This window comes from Sturnira hondurensis, unplaced genomic scaffold, assembly GCF_014824575.4.
Source record: "Sturnira hondurensis isolate 20B ecotype Veracruz unplaced genomic scaffold, ASM1482457v3 Scaffold0016663, whole genome shotgun sequence".
NCBI lineage: Eukaryota > Metazoa > Chordata > Mammalia > Chiroptera > Phyllostomidae > Sturnira > Sturnira hondurensis.
Window position 1 is genome coordinate 8,689,946 of NW_028089294.1, and position 25,373 is coordinate 8,715,318.

At 43.8% G+C, this 25,373-nt stretch overlaps 1 protein-coding gene across 1 annotated transcript in view; it reads right to left on the minus strand.

Moving 5' to 3' along the window:
• The window catches only part of CRIM1 (cysteine rich transmembrane BMP regulator 1), a 178,140-nt gene that overhangs the window by 42,626 nt on the left and 110,141 nt on the right, over window positions 1-25,373 (minus strand). Inside the window, exons 6-7 of the mRNA XM_037066568.1 lie at window positions 20,020-20,202; window positions 17,449-17,646 (exon numbers count right to left, since the gene is read on the minus strand). Of these exons, the coding sequence (XP_036922463.1) occupies window positions 17,449-17,646; window positions 20,020-20,202 (381 nt within the window). The remainder of the gene's footprint in view (window positions 1-17,448; window positions 17,647-20,019; window positions 20,203-25,373) is intronic.

The window sequence follows — 25,373 nt, forward strand, 5'->3', positions numbered from 1 at the left end:
ACTTCTCTGAGGGTTGCCACTGTGGGAAGCTGCTTTCAGAGGTTAAGGTGAACTCTGTCGACATTGTTAACTATTCTCCCGCTTCTTCCTGGTGTTCTCTGGGTTCATTTTCTATAATAATCAAGACGCTGCTCCAGCCGTCAGTGATCTCTCCGTTTTACAGCGCTTCTGAAATGTTAGCCTATTTTCAAGTTAATAAATCAGAGATGTGTCTGAGACTAGTTTGAAACACCTAGATTTCTCTTCATCTTTTACATGACAGCCCTTCAATTATTATAGATGATACAACGGGTCACACAGTGACTAGGAGCTTATACTCAGGGCCCAGGACTGATGGACACAGCAGAGTGAGATCTAAGCCTTTGGGAAGAAGAGTGGGCAGCCATTCTCACATAGAAAAAACGAGGCCTGGGGTGAGGTTTCACCTTCCCCACCACATTAATAATGGAGAATAGTTCTGGGCAGTAAGAATATGTAATGTTTGCAGTCCTCTTCATTAATGCCTTCCAGCTTTGTCACACTCCGGGGACATGGGTGCCATTGTTAGCCCCATTTTACAGATAAGGAAATCCAGTATGCTGACTTGCCCCAGGTCACAGAGTTAGTCAGTGGTAGACCCAAGATTCAAACTCAGGAATTCTGGCTCCAAGGTCTCGCCCTTAGCTTCTGTGCAATGCCACGGTCGCTGTAACGGGACCTGCCCTGCCGTGCAATAACAGGGACAGTTGCCTATCAGATTGCGGTTAGTGCTGTCATGGGGAACAGACACTGACGTGCTTGTGTGGCCTCTTTTCAACCCAAAGATACTGTCAACGTCTTCAGCACAAGCTGCTTCTCATAATATTTTTTGAAGAGCTAAGTACAGAATGTCTCTACCTACGTTTTCACAAACGGAAAATATGAGGTGCAGAGAGGGTACATGCCTTATCTAAGTTTACATAGCAACCCAGTAGCCGGCTGGGAATAGAACAGACCAAAGGTCCCCGACCTCCCATCCAGCACTCCATCCTCGAGTCCACCCTGTCTTCTCACGTTTCATCTCCCCGTTCCCATGGAGGAGAGACCAAAATAAGTGTTTTAGCTGCCACTGCTGAGATCAGGAGTTCTGAATTTTTACCCACCATCTAAAAGGGGCCGGTGATTCAACTCTTCCCAGGTAGTAGGCAACTGTGACGTTTTAAAGAGATGCTCTGCCCAGCACGCTCCCAGGAAAAATTCCTACGAAGAGGGCATGGCACATTCTGCATTTTTATTACAGCACAGTTTGGAGAACATCACCCTGAAAGTTCTACATAAACTTTCCACTGCTGTGACATTTCTAATTTCCTTCAATGCCTGAAGCATCATTTCTGACATAACCGTAAACATCAAAAAGTAGCTTAAGCGTAGGCAAGTTTTAAAACAATAGTGGATTAAATACAGTAATGCTACTTTTCCATATTCTCTTAAAGTCTGCCAGCAATAACCTTGGTTTTGAAACTCATATAGTTTATTTTTAGCATTGCACTTACTAGCTGTCCAAAGTAATGATTCTGTTTCAGCCTTCAGCCTTAAGACCGTCAATATTTTGTCAAAATTATTCTAACCACAAATATAAGATGGGTATGTCACATTCAAGGAGACCGCAGCAGAGATCGTACCACCGAGGAAGGGGTTAGGACCACCTTCCACAGCATCGACTTCCCACGGGTGTGCTGCAAGAATCTGACAACGTGCAACACCTGACTGTTTCATTGGGGGCACTGACCTTCACCCCTCAGATGGTCAAATAAAGAAACGACAACAGGCAACACAACAACAGCCATCTGGTGTGAATGAATCAAAATTATTCCTATTTTTTTTTTGTCAGATTGACAAAGACTGTATTATTAGAGTGAGGTTTGGGTTGGATTCCGAGTGTAAATGGCTTACAGGTACAGAAATGTCCTCAGTATATCTACGCAGACCAAAACCTTGGGTTCTTTACTGACAATTAGGTTTACGAGAAACTTGGGCTTTCAGAAAACATATCATGGAAAAATATGTTTTGGGGCAGACTCCGCTGACACCAAAAATACATAATAATGTGAGGCGGTGTGGCATTCTACTTTCAGTGAATTTGAGGGGTGTTAAGAGAATTAACAGTGATGTATATGCTATTTTGGGCACGTATTATGATGAGGGAGGGGGTTAGGACTGTGTCTGTGGCTAGAAAGAAAAAGAAAAAAATGAATTGGTTGCTTGAGGATCAGAACGTCCACACTGACATGAATAGTCCCACGTTTTACCCAAACTGCTACATCAGCCCAGCATATGGCCACAGACACACAGCAAGCACACGATTCTCCAGGACAGGAAATACGTTCGGTGTTTCCCTACAACATTCGGTGACAGCTTTTGCTCAGTTTACAAAGTTAAACAAAAAACACACGGAAGGGCTGTTTCGTAGGTGCTGATCCTACAGTGGTGCAACTGTAAACATTTTAAGGTAAAACAAGTCCTGCTGGGTGTCTTCCAGGCCTCAACGATGGGGCAGAATGCAAGAAACAACAACAACAAAAAATCATTAGGTGCCTCTAAAATTACTATTTCTCCATTCATTTATGATACAAATTAGATGGAAGAAACTGAGAAGATATGCATTTCACATTCTGAGTCCCTTCATGTTAAAACACAGAAAAACCCAAAACTCAACAAACATTTATTCATGAAAGTTGTTCATTTGCTCTGGAATTATTCAATTTCCCCTCAGTAGATTAGGCTGAACACAATGACACTCTGTGATAGAATAAATATAAACACAAGTCTAAAATTTCAAAAAAAAGTTCAACATTAGTTATTAGGTTGCAAAAAATCTGTATGGCTTTTTCCATAAAATAAATAATACGGTTTTGATTCTCACCAATAACCTCATTGATTTGAATATTTTGAGTATGTCAGCTGTCTCCTGTTATTGGCTTCTAGTGGGTAGAGGCCAGGGGTGCTGCTAAACATCTTCTAATGCATAAGACAACCCCACGGCAAAGAATTATTTGACCAGAATGTCAAGAGTACCAAGAAACTTCACGAACCACTTTTGACACAGTCAATCACTCACGGCACCTTCTCCATATACTGTAATAATCTTTTCTTCATTTCAGTTGTGTTTTTGCCTCTCTTGAAATAATACAGCATAATATGGTGAAAATGCATATTTTCTTCCATCTTCAATATTAAAATGGCTACACAAAAATCTACCAATTTTGGGAAGGTTTTATTTTTTTTGAAATGCACGCTGACATGACAGTTGTCACAATACAATCTAACAAAATCGTTTCCAATGAAGTTAAAGAAAAGTAAGTGCTGCTGGAGGCATCTTATGGGAAAAACCAAACGGGCTTTTTAGCCAATGCAGTATTTTACTATATTTAACAAATAAGTATAGCTTCCCTTTTCAAATACAAACTGGAACAAATTTTAAAAGCCTTTTGAGCCCTGGCTGGTGTGGCTCAGTTGGTTGGAGGAGTGTCTTACAAACCAAAAGATCACGGGTGTGATTCCCGGTCAGGGTACACTCTTAGGTTGTGAGTTGGGTCCCTGGTTGGGGTGCATAGGAGAGCCAATTGATTGATGTTTCGCTCCTTCCCCCCCTCTCTTTCAAAACTCAATAAGCATGTCCTTGGGTGAGGATTAAAAAAAAGAGAGATGAGAGCCTTTTGAGGGTAATGATGCACATTTTAGGGGTGTTTCCTGCTGTTGTCCTAAGTCACTGGAGTTAACTGTCGATGTGTAATAGACACAGGTGGCAAACAGTTGTCGCCTGGTCTGCTGTCTGAAGTCAGACATTACATTCCACTCCGTTTCACTGTTCGCTCAGCACTGCCACGGTCGGTCTCCTCCCAGGTGGGGCCATGTCAACATTAGGTCTCAGCAAGAATAATATTATGTCAGAAATAGGCAACTATACATGATCTAGCAAAGACCTGATAGATTTTCTTGAAGAGATCTAAATTTGCTTTCAGCCCAATATTTTAGTATGTAACCTCTGAGCTGGTTCTAATACTAACTTTGGGGCAGTTTTTTTGGAGAATGAAGTGCTGGGAAACTGCTGAAATTCAATTTCTTATTCCAAATATCGAACTCCAAAGTGAGCCACATTTGATGCCATCCTGAAATAGAGCATTTAAAATCAACATGACATTTACAGTCCTCAAAGAGACGTGACCAAGAGCTGGCTAGATTTTTTTTTTTTTTTTTTGTATAGTTTCTGTCCAAGGAAGGTCGTGGTGGGGGATAGAGTCATTTTGAAGAATCCAGGATCAGGGTACCACAGTATGCTTGTTTCTAATCCAAAATACATACAGATGCTTGAGGAGTGTTAATGAAATATGGAAAGCATGAATTCTGCTTGCTAGAACATTCTGAAAGGTGTGTGCCAGGCATTGTTATTAGCCCACACTTTCTCTAGTCTATGCAGCTGTGCCCTGAGTATGGAAAATATCCTAATGGGTCTTGCCCTAAAAGATTCTCACTTAACCCTACATTTCTGTGCTCTTCTGTCACATAGGGTACAATAGTGAAACGATATGCAGAAAATACACGCCTTTCCGGAAGCATTGATGACAAGGCTGGTGATTATCAGCTGAATTCTGCTAAGACTCTTGCAGACACTAATGCATCACTGTATATAATGCCTGCTGCTTGGAGCAAAGAAAATTGTCCCCTTTAAACTGGTCGGGCAGAGACGTGTTAGTGGGCCTCTTTCATTTAGGAGAGTGAGAAAATGCTTCGTGCACAGAGGCATGATCTGGTGAGAGGAAATTCACACTGCTTACCGGATAACCCTGAAATTCCATCTCATCTTGTATTGAATCAGCTGAGGAATTAAAGAAATACCTTAACGTCCTCCAAAGGAAGAAGGCTTCAAACTGCAGAAATTCATTGTCTTTGGCTACAACTATTTCTAAAGGGAACCCTGGAACAGCTTCTTTGTGGAGAAGAATTCTAGAAATATTTTCTGAGCCTAGAAGCAATAAAGAACACAAATGGGTGTTTGTTATGTCTATGTCAGTTTGCTGTTTCCTGCCCTGCATCTGAGTGGGAATCATGACTCTCCTCAACCTGTTGTTTTCTTGAATGGTTTGCAAAGACTCTTTTAACACCTTACATGTTCAAGAGCGATTTTTACAAGAATCCTTGGAAATGACTCAGGAGTGCAGATGGTCAACCACCAATTCTTACCCTAGGTCCTAGAGAACAAAATTTTGGAAGGAAACCAATTATAACACGCAACAACATGAACATATATTGGTTGGGGTTTTTTTTTGTTATTTAAAATTTAGAAGAGACTATTTCTTTCATATCCTAGAAAGCACAACAAACCACTGATCAGTAAAAACATTTCCAGGAAAACATTTTTCAAGATTTAGAGGGTCAGATGCTAAGTTTCTAGGATACCACCAATATTTAATATTCATGCTCAAATATTTCCTGGGAGCAATTTTCTCTCTTCAACGGGGATATTAAGGCACTGTGATCACAATCTGGTCAAGAGTATAAAGTTAAAACAAAATCATTATTCACACTCTAAGGCCACCGCAGGAGACCATAAAATATACATTTGATTGGCTAAGAGATAGAAATGTTAAGCAAATCTAAGTAAATGCTCTACTCTATTGCTTCTTGTTATTTTATTTTATGGAAAATTCTCCAAAAAGGAGAAAAGGAAGTAAAAGTTGAAATTCAATTTCAACTTTTTAAGATACTGATGTAAAGTTTTAGTATCACTCCTATTGTCATACTGGATAATAATAACATGTTTGGGATACTAACTCAACAAAAAATATATTCTGACCTTAAGGTATTTAAAAATGTGTGATAATTACGTTAACTGATTTCTGAAACTTGTGTATAAATTTCAGAAATTTATACCATAACTGTTTTTTTATATTTCAGGTTGATGTAGATTAAATGAAAATATTAACAGATGCTTTAAACTTGGTGGCTCTCACGTATTCTCTCATTCAACTTCTGCTTTGGAGTTAATGGGTACAAGGTTCTCATTACCTTGATTACTATCAGCTGGTTATCTCTTGCAACTAACGCTAACTGTTTCCACTGAACACTGTGAGAAGCACTCTTGCTGATCAGCAGCCCCAGGAAGGCTGGCGGCCCGTTCCTAGCTGTTGAGTATGAGGGGTGGTTCCTGAAGGGCATGCCCGTGGGAGGCCACAGAGCCACCCCTACTGGGTCCGCCAGCAGCTCCGGCTGTGAGGAGGGTGAGGAGTGCCGGGGCCAGATTTCCACCGCCTCTGGGAATGCCGTCTCACGGTGCTGGGGTCTGGGCTGCAGGGCCTGGCTGTGGGTAGCAGCCCTCCATCCGCCCCCTTCGTTCGCCCAAATCCAGATCAGTGCAGGCACGCACTTGCTCACTACAGAAAGTCTTTCGGGAAGAACCTCACTGTAGGCAAATTTCTAGAAAGATCAGGTTTTTTTTAGAGCAGACACATTCTTAATAATGGTTCGCATACTTCGCATAGCTCTTCTCTGTAAACTCACAAGCCTGCTTATTTGCTTGTGAGAGACTAAGCTGAACAGTTATGTTTTCTTTGCAGACCCAACTCAGGCTCGCTCTCAGTATTTTCGGGGGGAGGGGTTTGGGAGGGTGGGGAACTGGGGGCTGATCTCAGTTAAGGCACTGGAATATCTCATGAATGGGAAAATTCCAGAGCTTTGCTCACTTGACACGGCTGAATGTATCAGGCCTCCTATAGCCTAGCACTTACTGGTAGCCTGTCCAGGCCACAAAGCTGGAGATGGAGGTGGATGAGACAAGACCAAAGGACATAACCCAGCTTCTTTATCGAGCCTTCATAGGCCACTCTGTTACCATAGCCGCTTTTCAAATGTGACCATATCTAGCCAGAAAGCTGTTCAAGCAAATCACCAAACTGTCAACATAACTACAGAGTGGGAAGAGAAATACTACAAAGATAAACTTTTCTCAAATGAAGCTGGAGGAAAATCTCTATTAATGTAGATAATAAGAAAAAAATTGAAGATACAAAAATTCCCTAGTCTGGAAATGGGAATTCCCATGGGGTATGAATGCGTATTTTAGAAACTCTAAGTCGTGGAAAAATATCTCCTACAGTAGAGTTTTCAGATTCTTTCAGGCAGTGCACATTTGGTTATCCTTTTTTCTTCTGTATATATTTCTTATAACACCACCCACACCCTTGTAATTTCTAAAGCACTTATCTCAGAGCAGTTTCTTTATTTTAAAATGAATGGTGTGAAAATGTTCCCATGATTTGTATTATTTTATGGTCAGCTAGAGAAGCAATCATATATTTACTTTAGACCTATTTATTAACTTTGTCTGCTTTTTCCAAGGAACCTTGGCAGTTGGACATATTTTTCTTCCTTTACCAATCTCATATTTAATAGAAAAAGACGGGAGTATGATTCTGAGGTTATTATTATAAGATCACAAAGGACAAACTAAAACAAAAACTTTTCATATAGAGTGGAGCACCTTTTCCCAGGAATTCAGCTGGGGAAGGGCTCACGAAATGACTGGATGCCAAGAATAATCTGTACCTTCTGTGCTTGACTCATATTTGATTCCTATATATATTTTGTTCATTTTCAGAGACAACGTATATGAGCAATCTTTAACCATAAAAAGTGTGCTGTATTTATAAGTGTATGTGTACTTTGACAGCTATATGCAACGTGGGAGTGTCAGGTGGTTAGAATTCGGCATCTTAACCCACCTCTCTGAGAAACAGTTGAGGGCCTGGGAGGGAGTGTCCCCATTTCCTGTTTAGCAAATGAACAAAGAGGAAATGAAGACACCAGCGCACCTACCTACAGTCAGGGCACGTTTTGTGATGAAGGGCCCACACTCGATATTGTCCCTAACACGCTGAATCTCTAATTTCCTAACCTGGAGAACCGGGCAGTGCATTCCTCTGGACCGTCCTCACCGTGGCAGTCCCTTGCACAAAGCAGGTTGTCAGTAAATGAGATGCGCGGGAGCAGCGGGCTAGACCAGCAGGCTGCTGTGACCCCGACGCACTAGTAACGAAAACAGTGACAATCTCCACACCCAAGCAGTCCAAACCGAGACATTCATTTGCCTAAAACGGGTTCAGTTATGATCTGTACCTCTGACTTCAGAAGGCACAAAAGTACACAGAGCATTGTAGGTCTCCCTTCAAAATAACACAAAATCCGATCCCCTCACCCCAGTTTCAATTACCTGGAGAATTCGCTTCTGTGACTACCTCGCTCAATTCAGCAATTGATCTTGTTCATCTTGAGGGATGAGCACTTTGGCTGCTTGCTCAGCAAATTTACACGTAATGAAGTAAAGGCTCTCAAGCAGGGGAGAGGGAAGAGTTGGGACCAGAACGCACAAGTGCCAGTGATGGTGGCTCAGTGCCTGGCCCACTGCGGGGCGCTGAGTTGCTCATTCATTAACTCGGTGGGGATCTGAGTGCTGCTGGTCAGGACCCAGGGCCAGATGGGAATACAGCTGGGCAGGAGGCCCGCGTGACGGCAGAGATGGCTGGGACAGTCGTTCCCTGCTTTGGATGGAGAGTAACCCTATGTATGTCAAGCAGGACTGGACAAGGGGAGGCAAGCTTTCCTGGAGGTCAAACAGCGAGGTCAAAATCCAGGCAGAAGCTCCGGAAAAGAACTGGACCAAAGGCTAGGCCACAAAAGCTCCAAATGACAGCAACTGGGTCTCGGCAACGAGAAGAGAGCCAGGAGCAAAAATGGCTTTGGAATCTGAGAAGTGGTGATCAGGTACTTTTATATTCACGGCCTTATTTTCCTTACCCTCTCCCCTCTCACGATGGGGGACTCCAGAGAAGCAATGACAAGGACACGGATTGGGGGTCAGAAGAGGCTTAGCCCAAGTTCCTCCTCTCTCATGATCTTACATGTGATGCTGACCCCTGTGGGCATCTATAAAATGGGGGTACCCAGAAGTCCCACCTCACAATGTCCCTGGCAGCAAGGCTCAACCCCGATCATGAAGAGGGGACTACTCTCTGGACTCTGAGGGTTACAGGAACATTACTTGTTGCTACAGTTGTTGTAATGACTATCCTGCTTGCTTGGCTAGGAACTGGTCTCGGATGATGGCTGAGCAAATGAATTAGGTGCCCTTGTGCGGACGCCTCAGTTGGTCAGCTGACAAACGCTATAGCCGTTGGTTTGACATTCCAAACCCGGTCCTATGCAACTTAAGCATCACTTTCTATCCGTGCCGATAACATGAAAAGCGTCTGGGATGTGGCGGGGTCCGTGACGACGCCCTTTCACATGGTCTGGTGAGCTTTGGGGCGCGTTAGTGACCAGCCACTGGCGCTTTTCACATTTGCTGAGCAGCGGTCCGGCGGCACCATTGTTTGGCATTTCAACTGTGTCCCCGGCGTCTCGAACAGAACAGAAATCTCTTGGTAATCAGCTTATCCAATATGAGTAGAAACAATGGTTCAGCGTGCCTGGCTGACCCTGTTCTTCCTCCCTCAGGGAGGGGGCTGTGCCGGATCTTTGGGGCTGAGGGCAAACTCATCAAAGTGTCACAGACTGTTTTGGTAGCTTTTAGTAGTTCTGCCATTCTCGAGTTGAAAGAGGACACAGAAGACCCATCTCTAAAAGCTGTCTTTGATCAGCAAACCTCAGTTTCAGAACCTCCGTGATCTAAAACTCATGTTGACAAGGAGAGACAGCTCAGCCAGCACTTTGCGAACGACGATGCTGGGAGTGTCTCACCCGGATGATAATGTTCCCAGGGTCTCTGTCGCGGGCCTGCGGAGCGTCCCTATTGAATCCATCCGGCCTGAAACCACTTGGAGCCTTTTAAACACTCGGTTCCCAGAAAGCATGAGAGAGTCACGGCCTTGTAAAGATCAGAGCTTGCTGATCCTTCTCAATATCCAAGGCCTGAGGCCATTCCAAACTGACAGCTTACCATTTTTGAACTTTTTTTTTTTTTTAGCTCCACCAATAAAACAGAGACTCCCTGATTTGTTTTAAAAAGCGAGTTGATATGCAGGGCCATTGCTTTCCAATGAAGGTGCAAAAGAACACCACTCTTCCTAGAGTCTGAGACAGCTTTAAAGCCGGGGGCTTACAGAACTAAAACTATTCGAAAGGATATACTTACTGCAAGCACTCACATCAGTTAACAGAGAGGTACCAAAAATATTCTGAATGATCATTATTTCTATAATAACTATACAGTTTTCCCATGTAACTATTTGCAACGAAGACCTCTTCACTTGAATATGTAAATCTTGGTATGTTTAAAAATTATTTCATTACTGTCTAGTCGGACCTTGTATGGTGGAAATGAACAAGCTTCACCTGAAAAGTGCTGCTGGGAGCTTTAAATACAGGTTTGTTGAGACCCATCTGGTCCTTAGAATAGAGGCAAACAGTCAGAGATGATAAAGACAAGAATTTTAAAATCAGATGGTTTAAGAAAGCCATGGTGAGGTAAAGCCAAAAATCTCTTTAAAACGAGAAAATGCTAAAATATTAAATTCTATGAGGTTGACAAAAGCCAAGAGGAAACTGATTCTGCTACTTCTGGTGAACAATTGTACCAGAAGGAAGATAGGAACTTCCTGTTCAAAGTCGGCACGCCTTTTCTGAAGGGCATGGCTCTTAATAACCTTCAGTAACTCCTGTTTGGTTACCTAAGAGTTGTCTCCTGTCCAAAAAAGTTTAACACAGTCTCAGTAGAGATTGTGTTTGTTTAAGTTTGTTGGAAAAACATTCCTATCATTTCCAGAATGACTAAATATTTTTCATTCACATAGTTAGCATTCCAGACTATGTTTTCCTGCCTCTGTTGATTAGATGAAAATTAGCAGGCCTGAGTCTGAACTATTAGCTCCAGTTATTATCTCAGGAGGAAAATGATGAGACTCCCAGCAGTAATGCCCTTGTAGGGAAAGAGACAGAGGGGAAGTAAGGAGGCCCCTGGCCCCTGCAGGCCGCTTCCTTTACCCGACAGTCACAGCTCTGAATGCTGCACCATCAGAGGCAGAGGTTTGTCCGATTACGTCTCAGAATCAGTCCCAAACAGTGATGTGCTGATGTGACCTGAAATATCTAAAGGCATTTTAAACGACCAAGTAAAATCAAAGCACTATGAAATTCATCCATGAGAAATTTCTGATGCCCAGGTTACAGACATAGGCTAACACATGGTCACTGGCTTTGCATTTGCTACTCACCGTATGACCTTGTTTAGACAAGCAAAAAAAAAAAAAAAACAAAACCCTCCCCCAAACAAAAAAACAGACTGTGCTATTTTTTAACTTCCATTTATGGAGCTAGTTTCCAGGATATTTAGAGTTAAAGGATGAAACAACATGCCTAGGATTCTTTGAGATATTATGAATATCTGATTATTTTTGGCCCACTAATGATGGCATGGTATACTGACTGAAGCCATACCACCTATAAACTGAGTCTCGTTCCCTGTTACACACTAGAATGGTAATATCATGAGGCCCTGTGGCATCTTTGACTTCACTGCCTCTCAGGTCAGCCAAACTATGTTTGACTCTTTGCCACAGAAGCAGTAGCTTAATCATCGGAGATTCTGTTCAGTAAGAAAGTAGGACGGGCAGGGCTGAAAACATTTTTTCTGGTTTCAAGGAATTCCTGCCCAGGTATGTGCCTGGTACAGACTTTTCTGGTGAGCTGGTAGACGTCGTATTTGAAGGGCAGCTTGGTTCAAACTACCAGCATTTACAGGAAAGAGTATAGTCCTTCTGTGAAACTTGGATGGGCGAGGAGAGGGGCAGTACGTTCAAGGTACGAAGGAAGGACAGCTCACAGGCTATGGCCCTTCAGAGCCGAGAACACAGCAGGCACTCTGTCGGGGGAGCTGGTACTGATGTGTTTACTAAATCCACAGGGGTCAAGAAATGCCCAACACCCTCTCCTCAACACCTTCCCAGGTAGGACCAGGACTCCCCAGGTGAGGGAGCCAAGAAAGCGAGGTGGCAGCCAACTGTCTGGTTCAATCACATTTCATCTTAAATCCAGAGAATCAGAAGTAATCTGGGCGCAGGGTATGTCTCAGTCTTCTACTTCGAGGGGTGGCTAAGTCCAGCAGAATGATTAGGTCTGCCTGAAACTCAGCTCTGCCAATAACACTCATTTAAGTTTCCATTGTAGAAAACTTTTAAAAGGTACTGAAGTATTAATATATAGAACAATGGACACTCATACGCCCACTACCCGGCTTTGATGATCTACAGACAACTCTTTGATTTACCATCTGAAATGGGATATGGATGTTGCTTTGGTCTCAGAGAAAGAGAAATAGTAGAAAGGAAACTACCCATTCACCCCACCAGAGTTTGGCGTTTACTTACTGGCAACACACATCACTGAATGTTACCCTGTAAAATACTACCTAGGTTGCTGTAAGTTTTTGAAAAGTGATACTCTTGGCATTGGCTCTGAAACCCCCACGGTCATCACAACCACCAGCTCCTCCCAGGAGGAGAGTGCACACACCAGACCTGAAGAGCAGCCAGCTGGGTGGGGTCCAGCCACGGCTCGGGGGGGAGGAGGCGGCGGATCAAGCCTGGCATCAAGACTTATCACATCAGGTGTTGCAGCCAAGCTGGCCTCACACCTGCCCACATCTCTTGCATTTTTCTTATTTAGTCTTCATGGGCAGGCCACACGCATCTCGCAACCAAAGATTCCCTCTCCAACACCTTATCTTTCCTTTAATTATAAAACAAACAAAATGTTTCACGGAAAATGGTACTCTGTCCTTTGGGTCCCTCTGACATTAAGAATCAGCTTAGGCTGCATTTGTACCTGATGTAACTGGGAACAAATTAGCAAATTATTCTCCATAGCTAAGTGTGATGTTAAAATAAAAATTCCCGCCCGTGGAAGTAGCCAGACCAACAATGCAGCAGTACTTACACGCCCACGATGCATGTCTTAGAAGCAGTATATTAAACATGACAGTGGGCATTAGCCTCAGAGGGCCTGGAGAGGCCCCAGGAGAACTCTGTGATTCCAGATTTCAGGGGCTGACCTGGGAGGGAATGAGCCACACCTCACACCCAGGCTCGGAGGGCCACATGGTTGCCCCTGGAGGACGGATGAGAGCTCCGTGCTCATCAGGAGGGTGAGTGGTCAGTTTGACACTAACTGGTCCAACTTGCCTCTAGACATCTCGGTCCACTCTGGGTTCCGGTCTCAGAGCACATTTTCACATACAAACATTCTATTGTTATTCTCTCTTCAACCAATCAGAGGTCCCAATGGCTATCAGTGTCCGAGGCTCTGGTTGGGAAACCCTGTGTTCGAATCTGCAGTCTGACTCAGTGAGAGGAGTCTGCTTGTGTGTGATTTGCTAGCCTGGTCTTCCTAACTCACTCGTTCATCATTTATTTGTTGACAATTCTGAGCACCTCCTGACCTGACAGGTGCTGTTTTAGAGATCCGAACTAATATGGTACATTTCTAGCTGACGGGGGACACAGTCTCTCTAGGACCACTGGCGAACCAGGGGTGTAGTAGTGCCCTGTGTGTATCACAGGCAGTGGGCCTTGCAGGGCCCAGGGCCTGGGCTCTCGGACACAGTGCTCTGCCACTTCAGAGCTGCATGACCTTGAGGAAGTTACATGACCTCTGTACTTTGGTTTCTTGGATGCTAATTTGGGATACAGTATCTGCAAAAGAGGGAACTTGTAAGGAGCAAATGAGCTGATGCTCCTACAGCACTTAGGCCTGGCTCACGGTCAGTGTGCAAGACATGTCAGCTACCGTCCTTAAGGGTTATAAATAAGTGATGCAGACAGTGCAAGATGCTGAGGAAGACCTAATTGTGCTGCCTTCTTTTTTTTGTTTGTTTTTAGTTTTGAAGGAGATAAGGACACAGCTTCCAGATGTACACTTAAATTGCAAACTTCATATGCTATTCCATGCATTTCCATCTTGGCTCCATACAGGAGCCAGAAAATAGAAATGATGTGATTGATGAACAAGAGAAGGAGGAGAGGGGAAGTAGCAGACCAATCATAAGGACACAGTCAGTTACAGACCTACCGACCGGGATGGCTTATCTGTACACCTGAACTGGGTGTTGACAATAACTTGGTAAGACTTAACTTCGAGAGTATTTAAGTGCCCATTTAAAAAGCACTTAGGTACTTGTGAATCGAGTGAGCTGTCAAGTGACTGCCTGGTCTTCGCGGGCCCCCGGGATCACGTCCCCAGTGCTCCAGGAGTAACCGAGCACATCATGGTGTCACTTGGAAGGTATGTATCTTTAATAAGAACCACAGCCACTACACAGTCCCTCCTCCCTGCAAGTCCTACACACTGTATTTGGTAATGCAGTCCTTTATTTAGAAAAAATCGAAACCCACAATCTTTGTGTGGAGTCCTTTCACATAATTTCAGGCTCTGACTATGTACCTTGGGATTGCAGCTAATAGGGCGAGGGCCCAAATTTGTTATGCAACTGTGTGCAGAGGAATTTATTGTGTGGATAACCTGCATAAACACCAGTGTTTCTGTTTTTCCCTAAATAATGCTGGATGACTGTGTATTGCACATTAACCTTGCTTTTATCTTACTTCATCCAACCCTTTTGCTTTTCTGAAGTCACCTGAAATCCCTTTGAAAGATGCTGCTGAGAAAAATATTTTCAAACACTCCCACTGACTCTCTCCAGATCCCACAAACTAAATAATGCAATTCATTCACCTTGTATTATTTTGTAAGTTTCTGCTTCTTCTTCTTAACAACAAATAACCTTGTAGCATCATTCACCTTATATTATTTTTGTTTCTTCTTATTATTAATAATAAATGACCTTGTATAGTAGCACCATTATCTGAGGCTGTGCGCTGTTTCTGATGCCACCCCAAAGAAACTTTCTGCGCCCCTATTACAGCTTAAAGTGGGAGGGTCACTGAAAAGCAAACAAAATATTATACGAAACTCACTACTTACCTAAGTTGAAAACAAAAATAAGACATACAAGATAAATGAGTTTTCTGAGAGCCAGACCGGGAATTTTCGAAAAGGTTTGACATAGAGTGTGAAGGAGACACAGAGGAACTGGGGCCAGAAGGACCTGTGAGCTTGGGATAAAGATGCTGAGTTCTGTGCGGTGGGGGCCTGGGCATGAGGCTGAAGAAGCGAATCCAGGATGTGTCCTGAAGTTCCCCTTCCTTGAGGTCCCCATGGGGGAGGAGAGGGCAGGTGGGAGGTCACGTCAGAAACACCTGGGGTAGCTGTCAAACTGCAAATGATTTCCACCCCTTAACCACACTCCTATCTCTCCCAGCACCAGCAAGGGGAGAGCTAAAAACTGGGGCGTGAGCGAACTGAGACAACATTCGGGAGCAGTGTGAGCAGACAAAAATGCAGCTGAATCCAACAGACTGCTGCATCCCAGCTCAGGCTACATAACGGCAACTGATCTTGGAGGAAGTGATGTAAACCTCTCTAAACTTTGATTTCTACACCTCTAAAATGGCCCAGGCAGGTCTTCTGCACAGTGGTGTTGTAAGGATTCACTGAAGTCAGGTACACGTGCAAACCACTCACCCCACCTAATCTGAATGCAGACATTCTTTGTCTCTTGGGTTCAATTCAAACAGCCTCAATATTTTCTGTGACGTAAACCGGGAGCCGTCCCTCATTCCTCTTCGAGTCCAGTGGTGTTTGTGGATTACAAGAAGTTCTTAATGATGTTTTGGAATCGACAGCCAACCAAAGCTGCCGTTCTCTCCCCAAACAGGGCGAGATTCGACTACAGATCTGCCTGAGCCGCAGACGCCCGACGTGAGGTGATCAGAGCAGCCCTCACGGCCCATGCAAACAGCTACAGGCGTGAGAACAAATCAGTTAGTTTCACGTGTATTTAGTTCTGTTCACCGACGGCCCTCTGCTATTCACAAGACACACGCTAGTGGGTGGAAGTGCTGCGTTCCCTCCACTCACTTTCAGAACGGCCCTGGTTTTTTTTTTTTATGCCTTTTCATAGTCTTACTTTCCATTTATGATTCAAGGTTCCTGAAGTTAAAGTGTTAGGGCCCACTGGATCACATAGTGCTGCTTTTAATTTTTCTTACGTTATCGTGCCCTTCAATATTTCAAGTTGACAACAGATCACTTCTGATTCTCAGGGAGGGACAGTCCCACCTTAATCGGTTTGGGCAAGGCACCCTTTCTTGTAACGCCAAGGGTACATCAGGCGCACGTCCTTCTGTACGCTCCTTCGGCCAGGCCTGAGCCACTGGCTGCCTTTAGGGGGTGGGAGGGGCGTGCTCGTGAGGGAGGGGGTGATTCCCACAAAGCTGGCTGGTCACCTGGAAGCTATACAGTTGTGACGTGTGGCGGCTGCGCTGAGGCGAGTGATGGTGAGGAACTGGTGATGTCAACGGAACTGGAGTCCTCGGGCTTACATTTTTATATGACTTTTAAGGCTGCTAATGATGCTAACCCCTCAGAGGTGAACACAGCAAGCCAGGCAGACTCTGAAATGCGAGCTCATGAACATTTCGGTAGAAGCAGAAGACTTCTGGATAGAGGACTGGGTTTACTGAATGAATTCCTGGAAAGAGCTGTGGGTTCCTTAATAGCTATTTTTTCCCCTAAAATTCTAGAAGGATTTGTCTCCAATACAGATTAATTTTTGACCCACTTCAGTTCACTTTAACTATGCAAATATGCTTAATGATGAATATTCACTATTGGATCGATTGGTCAGTATAAATATCCGACCTTTTTTCTGTGCTAACAGAAATGGACGGAGGATGAAGACTGACCTGCATGAGTGGGTAAAGAATCTTCCCAGGATGTGCGAAATGGACTGAAATAGAGGTTGAGACAAAAGACTGGTTCAGGATGCCTCAGGCTCCTTTCCATTAAATGGGAGGACAGGTAGTGAATGTGGGAACCAAGATGTTAAGTACAGGCCTGAAAGGGACCGCAAAGCCAGCGCCACCTTGAAATCAGAAGTAGGACAGGCGCTCAGAGTAAGGACGGAAGGCAGTGAGAATCACTTCCGATGGCTCCAGGCTCTTTTTGTAGCGGCTCAGACTCTTGGGCTCATGGGAGCATCACAGGTCGAACAGGCTATGCTGGAGTCATGGGTCTTATTTCCAATTTTATTTCACTGCACTGACCTTTGGATGTTAATTAGACTTGAAGTGAATTGAATTAAAATGTGTATATTCTTGTGAAGTATTCAGAAAACCATATCTGCAGTGGCAAAACAGACCCCACGATCCTCCTCTGTGAATTTGCAACATTTCCCCCAAATGATAAACTCATTGGCAACTAGTAAGGGCGTGAGGCAAACATCACGCCTGAGGAAATAACAAACAGACAAGCACGTAATGGTAGCAGCTCATCCCACACAAGACGTTCGTTCGTCGGGGCCTCGGGAGAACCGACGAGACTCACCTTCGCACACGGGGCAGCACTCCCCAGGCACTTTGACGGGGCTCATGCAGTTCTGGCCGCAGACCGTGGCGACGCAGTGGGGCTCCCCGTTGATGCACTGGCAGAAGGTGCAGTCGTCTTCCCGCCACCGGTCCCCGTGGGCGCGGATCTGCCCACTGGCATAGCAGCCGGCGGGGTTGTTAAAAGGATACACTGGATCTAAATGAAAGCGTAAGTCACAGTGAGATTTAGGGCATTCTACCTGTCTTATCTCTGCCTGAATGTAGACACATTTCTCCCAGGTTCTGGTTATCGGCAGTTCTCTTCCAGCTGTGAGCAGCAAGCAGCTCAGGGTTGCACAAGGTACCTGTCTCTCCAGGGACATGCAAAAGCCACCGTCACACTGAATTTATGTCCACCCCCAAGCACATAGGACGGGGAACCTGCAGCATAAAAACCAGTGTGCGGGTGTTATCACTTCATAAAGTTGCACAACTCTGGGCACGGAGCTGAGGGTTGGCAATTAGAAAACTCAGATCCACCTTAGGCTCTGACATCACCTTCCAAGTTGTCCATTTACATGTTCATCACACCTCAGTTTCACTCCCTGTGATGTGGAAAGGATAATGCCCTCGTCTAACTTCCAGTGATACCGTTGCTTCCAGGACGAACAGAACTCTATCTCATGGCGCCTGGAGGTCCGTGTGGACAACTGTGAGGAGGGCACAGGCTCTCACTGTGACCTTGATCACAACAAGGCTGGGTGAGACACACCGTGGTGGGGCCACTGCTTATGCCCTGCGGGGAAAACGAAACCTACGCTGTGTTTCTCCCTGTGAGCTGGGCAGCCAAGCGAGGACGAAAAACAAAAGCAGCCAAGGCTACTATAAAATAAAATGTTTTCAACCAGGACATAAATGCTGCATACAAAGTTCCCAAATACCATGATAATGGGAGTGACTAAATAAATCATTCAATTTCCTTCTTTTCAGAAGCACATAAAATCTGGTCTCAACAAACAAGGGCTGCTGTGATGGGAGGGAAGTCCACACACCTTTGAGTTTGGATCTCTTTATTCTAAAGAGGTCACACAGGGCATTATAAGAAAAAAGCAAAAATTCAGAATCACACAGACACCTTTTCAGAAAGCCAATCTCCCGGAGATGGAAGTGGCCAAGAGCCCTGAGTGAGATAAGACTTTATGAATTCCTTTCTAAAGACGATTACACTGCATGCTTCATTTCTGCTTTGAGCCTGGGTCCGAATGCCAGGGAGTGAGACACAACCGGGTCTGTGCCCACACAACTCACCCCGATTACTACACAGAGGTTCACACCCACGTTTCCACACCACCAACTGCTACGCAGTTCAGAGACTGTGCTAACTGGGAGAAGGCCGGGAACAAATCCATGGGGAAGGTTCAAAGGTTTATGTGCTTTTTAAAAATCCCAAAGACATCTGAAGAGTGAACCACCTTTCTCCTATGTTGGCTAAAATAATTTCTAAAAGGGGAAAGGACTTCACCGCTATGAATTACTGCTCAGGGTCAGGACTGTAGCTGGTATACTACAAACATGTTCTGATCTTCAATACGAGGTACTAACTACAGCTCAAACACCGAAAGGGATTTTAGGAAAACAGAGAGAAGTATGGCACACGACACGGCATTCTGTGCTCCTGCTCCATGTGACAGGCAAGATGGACACGCCTGACTCCAGATGGCCAGACCCAGCGGGCACAAGCAGGCTCATGGGACACTCCTCCTGGGGAACGGCGGAGCGTGCAAGACAAAAGACAGGCAGGGCACACTGTTCCTGGCTTCACCGTGCACTCAGACAAGTGACTGCGTTTCTGAACTTGAGTATCTTAATCCCGAAAAGGTATGAGTTGCAGTAAATGAGGTTCAGAGTTATCATTCTGAAATAATGTGTATTATTTCTGAATACCAAACACGGGAGGGCAGAGCCTGCTGAAGGAATACGGAACTGTCACTTCTTGGAGGCAAGAAGGGGACGTCGAATGGGCTCTGAGAGCCTCAGATGGGGCTCCGGGTGCTGGCCCCACCATGCCACACGGGGACCCCAGTACCCCCACCACACAGTCCCAAAGGAGGGGGAGCAGCAGAGTCCTGGCCCCACTTGGAGGGGCGTGGGTAACGGGAAGGGCACAGGGCGCGTTCCCCTGTGAGCTGACTGGCTGAGACTGTCAGTGACGAGGGCTGTCCTGTCCTGGCTGAGCAATCCAAGGAGAGCGAGAGGTGAATTCTAGGGTCATGGGGAACAGAACGTCCCCAGGACTCGCTGACAACTGTTGGAATGGCAGGGGCAGAACAGAAAGCATTGGAGGGACATCTCATGTCGATCCTTGGGGACAGGGGATCTGCTGTCTACACCCAGGACATGACTTCCCTCGGGGCAGAATTTTCACAGTCTATGTGGCATTATCGGTCCTAAAAGAGAGACCGAGATGACGTAAAACAGGAACTCCTTCCATTATCCTCTCTTTTGGGGTGAGACTGAACTAGGTCAGTTTTGACACTGAAACTCTGAGCCACGAACATTCATATTAATCTTTCCTTAGCACAGTCCTCACCTTCACACACGGGGCAGCACTCCCCTTCGGGCACATAGTACCTCTCACAGCTCAGCTCGCCGCACTGGGCCGTGAAGCAGATGGAAACGCCCCCTTGGCATTTGCAGTACCGACAGCTGTCCATGCGAAACAGGTCTCCATCGTTATACTCCACGTTGTTGATCACACAGAATGGCTTCGTCTCTGAAAGGAGTGCAAGCAAGCGAGGCATAGTCAAAGTCATGTCTGGGCTGTTTCCTCTTCTGTTTTTTTCAGACAGCCTCTCGAAAAGTGTCTTTTGGCAGGGGGTTATAATTCAATGGAAACTTACTAAACTCAATATAATTTCTTGTAACAAGCGATCAAGCAATGTGAAGTAAACAAAACATATAGTTATTCTCTTTGCCCCAAGTAGTAGAAATTCTCCTTAGCAAAATTGATGCTGACTTCCCCCTACTCCAAACAAAGGGGACCATTTGCCTGTGACATTCACATCACTAATGTGAGCTTTAAAGAGATTCCATTTGTGTAGATAAACCAGCCTCTACCTCGAAGAAATGATCCTGTCTTCACATTGGGTTCTGTGCTCCCTCAAAAATTTAGCTAGGTTTTTCTTGGAGGTGATATTCTTCTGTTTCTCCATGGGTCCCACCTATATGCTTTTTTCTCTCCATGTGGTTTAATAATTTGTAATTTTAACAGTACTTGGCCTTTAACAAAACTATTTCTATATGCATCACTTTATGTAATCCCAGTATCACAAGCCCGATGTAGATATTCTCATCCCAAGTTTAGAAGTGAGTGCATCCTACGGAATTTGCTAAAGTCACAGACTGAGCAAATGACAGAAGCAAAACCAGTTCCTCAACTGAAACCTTGTGAACTTCCTACTGTGTTTCCAGGTTGTGCTCCTCTGCTAAAGGCTCAATGCCCTGCCTTTAAAATTTTCTTCTCTGCCCTGAAAAACCCTCCCTAAACTCATTCCTTATCTCTAATGTTGGTTTACTGACGAGAACTCCCACCAAAGATATCACAAGAAAAACAAAGCTGCAGATCAATATTTATTATGAATATAGATATAAACATCCTCAAAAAAATACTAGGAGACTGACTCTGGCAACATATAAAAAAGATTAAATACCACGACCAAGTGGAATTTATTCCAAGAATGCAAAGTTGGTTTAATATCCAAAAGTAAATGATGTAATATGATGGCATGTCAAAAGAATAAAGAACAGAAATACCACAATCAACTCAATGATAGAAAAATCATTTGACAGACTCACATACCCTTTCATTATAAAAAAACATTCAATAAAGTAGAAATAGAAGGGGCCATCCTCAACTTGGTAAACGGCATCTCCGGAAAACTCACAGCCAACATCCCACCTCGCAGTGAATCAGGAATAAGACAATGATGGCCACTCTCACCACTGTGGATCAGTACTGTACTGGGGGTCCTAGCTAAGGCGATCAGGGAAGAAAACAAAGAAAAGGTATCCAGATTGGAAAGGGAAGACTAAAACTATCGCTAGTTGCAAATGACATAATCTTGCGTATAAAAAAAAAAATCTAAGGAATCTACTAAAACATTATCAAAACTAACTTAACAAGTTTATAGAATTTCAGGTACAACTGCAAACTCTAATTAACTGTATACCTACACACTAGCCATGGACTATCTGAAAATGATGTCAAAACAATTCCATTCACAATAGCCTCAAAAAGAATAAAAGAACAGCATATTTTATAAAGGAAGTACAAAACCTGGACCGTGAAGACTATGAAACATGGTTTAAAGAAACAAAGAGGCCTTAATAAGTGGAAAGACAGCTCATGTTCATGAACTGGAAGATAATATGGTTAAGATGAAAATATTCTCAAAATTGATGTACATATTCCATGCAACTCCTGTCAAACACTAGGGAGTCCTTTTGCAGAAATTCCAAACCAATCCTAAAACTCCCATGGAAATGCAAGGGACCCAGACAAAACAATCTTGAAAAGGGATACAAAGGTGGAGGACTTGGACTTTCCTGGTACCAAGTACTGCTACAACGCCACAGTAATCAAGGCAGCGAGACCCTGGCATAAGAAGAGATACACAGTCTGATTAATCGAGAATTAACTCGGAGTTTAGAAATAAACTCTTACATCGATTGGCTTTTGACCTGGGTGTGAAGACAGTTCACTGAAAGAACTGGTTTATCAACAAACAGTGCTGGGGCAACGGATATCCACGTGGAAAAACAATGAGAATAAGCCACTGTGTATTACGTCATATGAAACGATGAACTCGAGATGAGTCACAGAGCTACAATTTCACTCTCATAGCTACAACTACAGAGCTCTTAGAAGAAAACATGAGTAAATCTTCGTCATTGTGGATTTGGCAAAGGTTTCTTAGATGTGACACCAAAAACACATGCAGCAAAAGAAAAAGAGTTAAGTTGGGTTTCATCAATGTCTGCCCTTCAAAGAACACCACTGAGCAAGTACGAAGGTATCCCACAGAAAAGGGGAATATATTCGCAAATCATATACCTGAAAATGAGTTGTATCCTCTTATAACTGTGAACATATCAAGTGCTCTTATTACAATAAAAGAATAACCCAAACTGAAAAAGGAGCAAACTTTTGAATACACGTTATTCCGAGTAAGATACAGAAATGGCCAATAAACACAAGAGAATATGCTTAAAATTATTAGCTATTTGGAAATACAAATCAAAATCTCAGTGAGACACTAATTCATATGGTTAGAAGGCTATAATTAAAAAGCTATAGATAAATACTGATTAGGATGAGGAAAAATTAGAACACTCATACGTGGCTGGTGAGCATGTAAAGGTACAGCTGCTCTGGAGAACAGCTGGCAGTTCCTGAAAATGTTAAATGTGGAGTCACCATATGACCCGGCAACTCCAATCCTAGGTAGACAAGTATACCATATTTTGTTTACCCATGCATCAGATGGTGGAGATTGAGGCTTTTGGGGGGGACTCTTGTAAATAATGCTGCTATGAACATTTGTATACAAGTTTTTGTGTTGGTATATATTTTTATTTTTATTGGGTATACAAGGTCTGTCCAGAAGGTATCCAGCCATGTAATATGACAAATAGAGACATTTATTGAAGAAGATACAAGAAACATCACACAGTCCCCTTCAAAGTAGACAGCTTGGACCTCACATAGTTTTCCCGATTGCCATTAGCTGCCCCATTGTATTTTCCTGAATCTCATTGCTGATCTGAAATCTTTTCCCTTTCAAAGGTGATTTTAGTTTGGCAAAAAGCCAGAAGCTCAGGGGTCCAAATCAAGGATGTAGAGCACAAGTGGCAAACACAAGGCCCACGGGTGGCCCTCCGCCTTGTTTTATCTGGCCCGGTACCTTGTTTCCACCCAGCGGCAGCACCAAGCTCTCGCTTAACTATGAAGGAGTAGTTACAACATTTATACAGTCCTAAAATTATATTTGGCCTTTTGAAGGCAACCACAAGGCTGGTGTGGCCCCCGGTGAAAACAATTTGACACCCCTGCTGTAGAGGGGCTGAGTCACCTGGGTGATTTCATGTTTAGCCAAAAAAACTCTGCATGAGCATGATGGCTGAGTAGGCAAGCATGTTGTTGTGATGAAGATGCCAATCACCCGTTGCCCATAGCTGCAGCCTTTGGAATCATCCAGTTTCCACAGTGGAATAATCAAGCTTAATGCAAAATATGATGCAGATTCACTGCTCCACCCACTCAGTCATTTTGAAAGCAACGCCCACACAGTACACACGCTCACTCAACAGTGTCTACTGCCCCTGCTGACTAGTACAGTAAAGTCATCATTGTTCACCCATGCACATTCCAGTCCACTCGCCTTGGCTGCCAGGTTACATCAACGTTGTGCAAACTGTTCTCATTATATTAACAATGGCTGGACTTTTTCTAGACAAACCTTGTATATCCATACAATCAAAATATTTCTTGGCCATAAAGAAAAAAACGCAGTTCTGATATATACAATTAACATGAATGAACCTTGAAAACGTTAAATGAAAGAAGCCAGCCAGCGTGAAAGACCTATTGTATAATTCTACTTATGTAAAATGCCCACAATAAGCACATCTATGGAGACACAAGGTAGATTACTGGTCCCTAGGTCTGGGGGCTTTGTAGGGAAATGGGGAGGGACTGCTAATGAGTTCCAGAGTAGTGGGGGGGAGGGGCTGATGAAAGTGGTTTGCAATTGGTTGTGATGATGATTACACAACTCTGGGAACATGTCGAAACACTGAATTGTACAACCTCATTTAATGAATTGCATGGCATGTGTTTCAATAAATCTGGTCCAATCAAAATACTCCTAGGAGGAAGAAAGTTCTCCGGAGCTCACACACCCTGTGAGAAGGTGAGAAAAGCTGGATTATGTCTTTCATGGACTCCTCTGTCCAACATCACTTCTTAATATGTCACCTTGCATGTCTGAAATAGACTCTCACTGCATTTGGAGTGCACAATGTCCAGCACAAGTAACGCCCCTTGTTTATTACAAACACTTTTATCACAAAATCTTTTTATAAAATCATAAGCATGTAATTCTGTAACATGGCATGATCACACTCAAGCACACCATTTCTAGGTAAAATGTTTGAATTAAAGCTATAAATTATTAGCACATATTATTACCTGATGAACCACACTTAAGCAGGTGTTACTTCGGCTGGACCCTGTATTTACATTTGTATTGTATTGAAAGACAATGACTTTTTCACTTGATTGTATAACAATCTCTGTAGAGAAGACAGAACAAGTATTGATATCCATTTCTTCAATGAGGATAATGGAATTGAAAGCGGTCAGAAGACTTGCCTAAAGTCTCATAACTAGTCAGAGACAAGCTGTGTGTCTATGTTGACACAGGTGGAGAATGTGTTTGCGCCTGTTTCCCCATGCCTGCTGGGTGAATTATTTCTTTTTTCAGAAAATTAATGGTATGTTAAAAGGAATCGTTCATTTATATACATTTAGCCACACTAATCTGAGCAGAGGTCAGAAGGACCTGGGCAGTGAGACCTCAAGTTCCAAAGCGCAGAAGATGGGGTGCTTTTACAAGTTAGACCTGCACACTGGGGGTGAGGAAAAATAGTATGCTATGCTCACACCATGCTGAGCATCCACTCAAACTGAAAGAAAAAATTTCACAAACCAATCAATATTAATTACTTAGCTGCATTAATCAGTCACATCTACCATCTGGGTGAAGCCACAAATTTCGGGGCAAGATTTCAAGAAGTCAGGAGGGAAGATTCTGGTTATGACTAAAATGGTTCCAGAGGTTTATGGTGAGGTGCACAGAAGCTTAAGCAGCAGGGGAGCCGGCC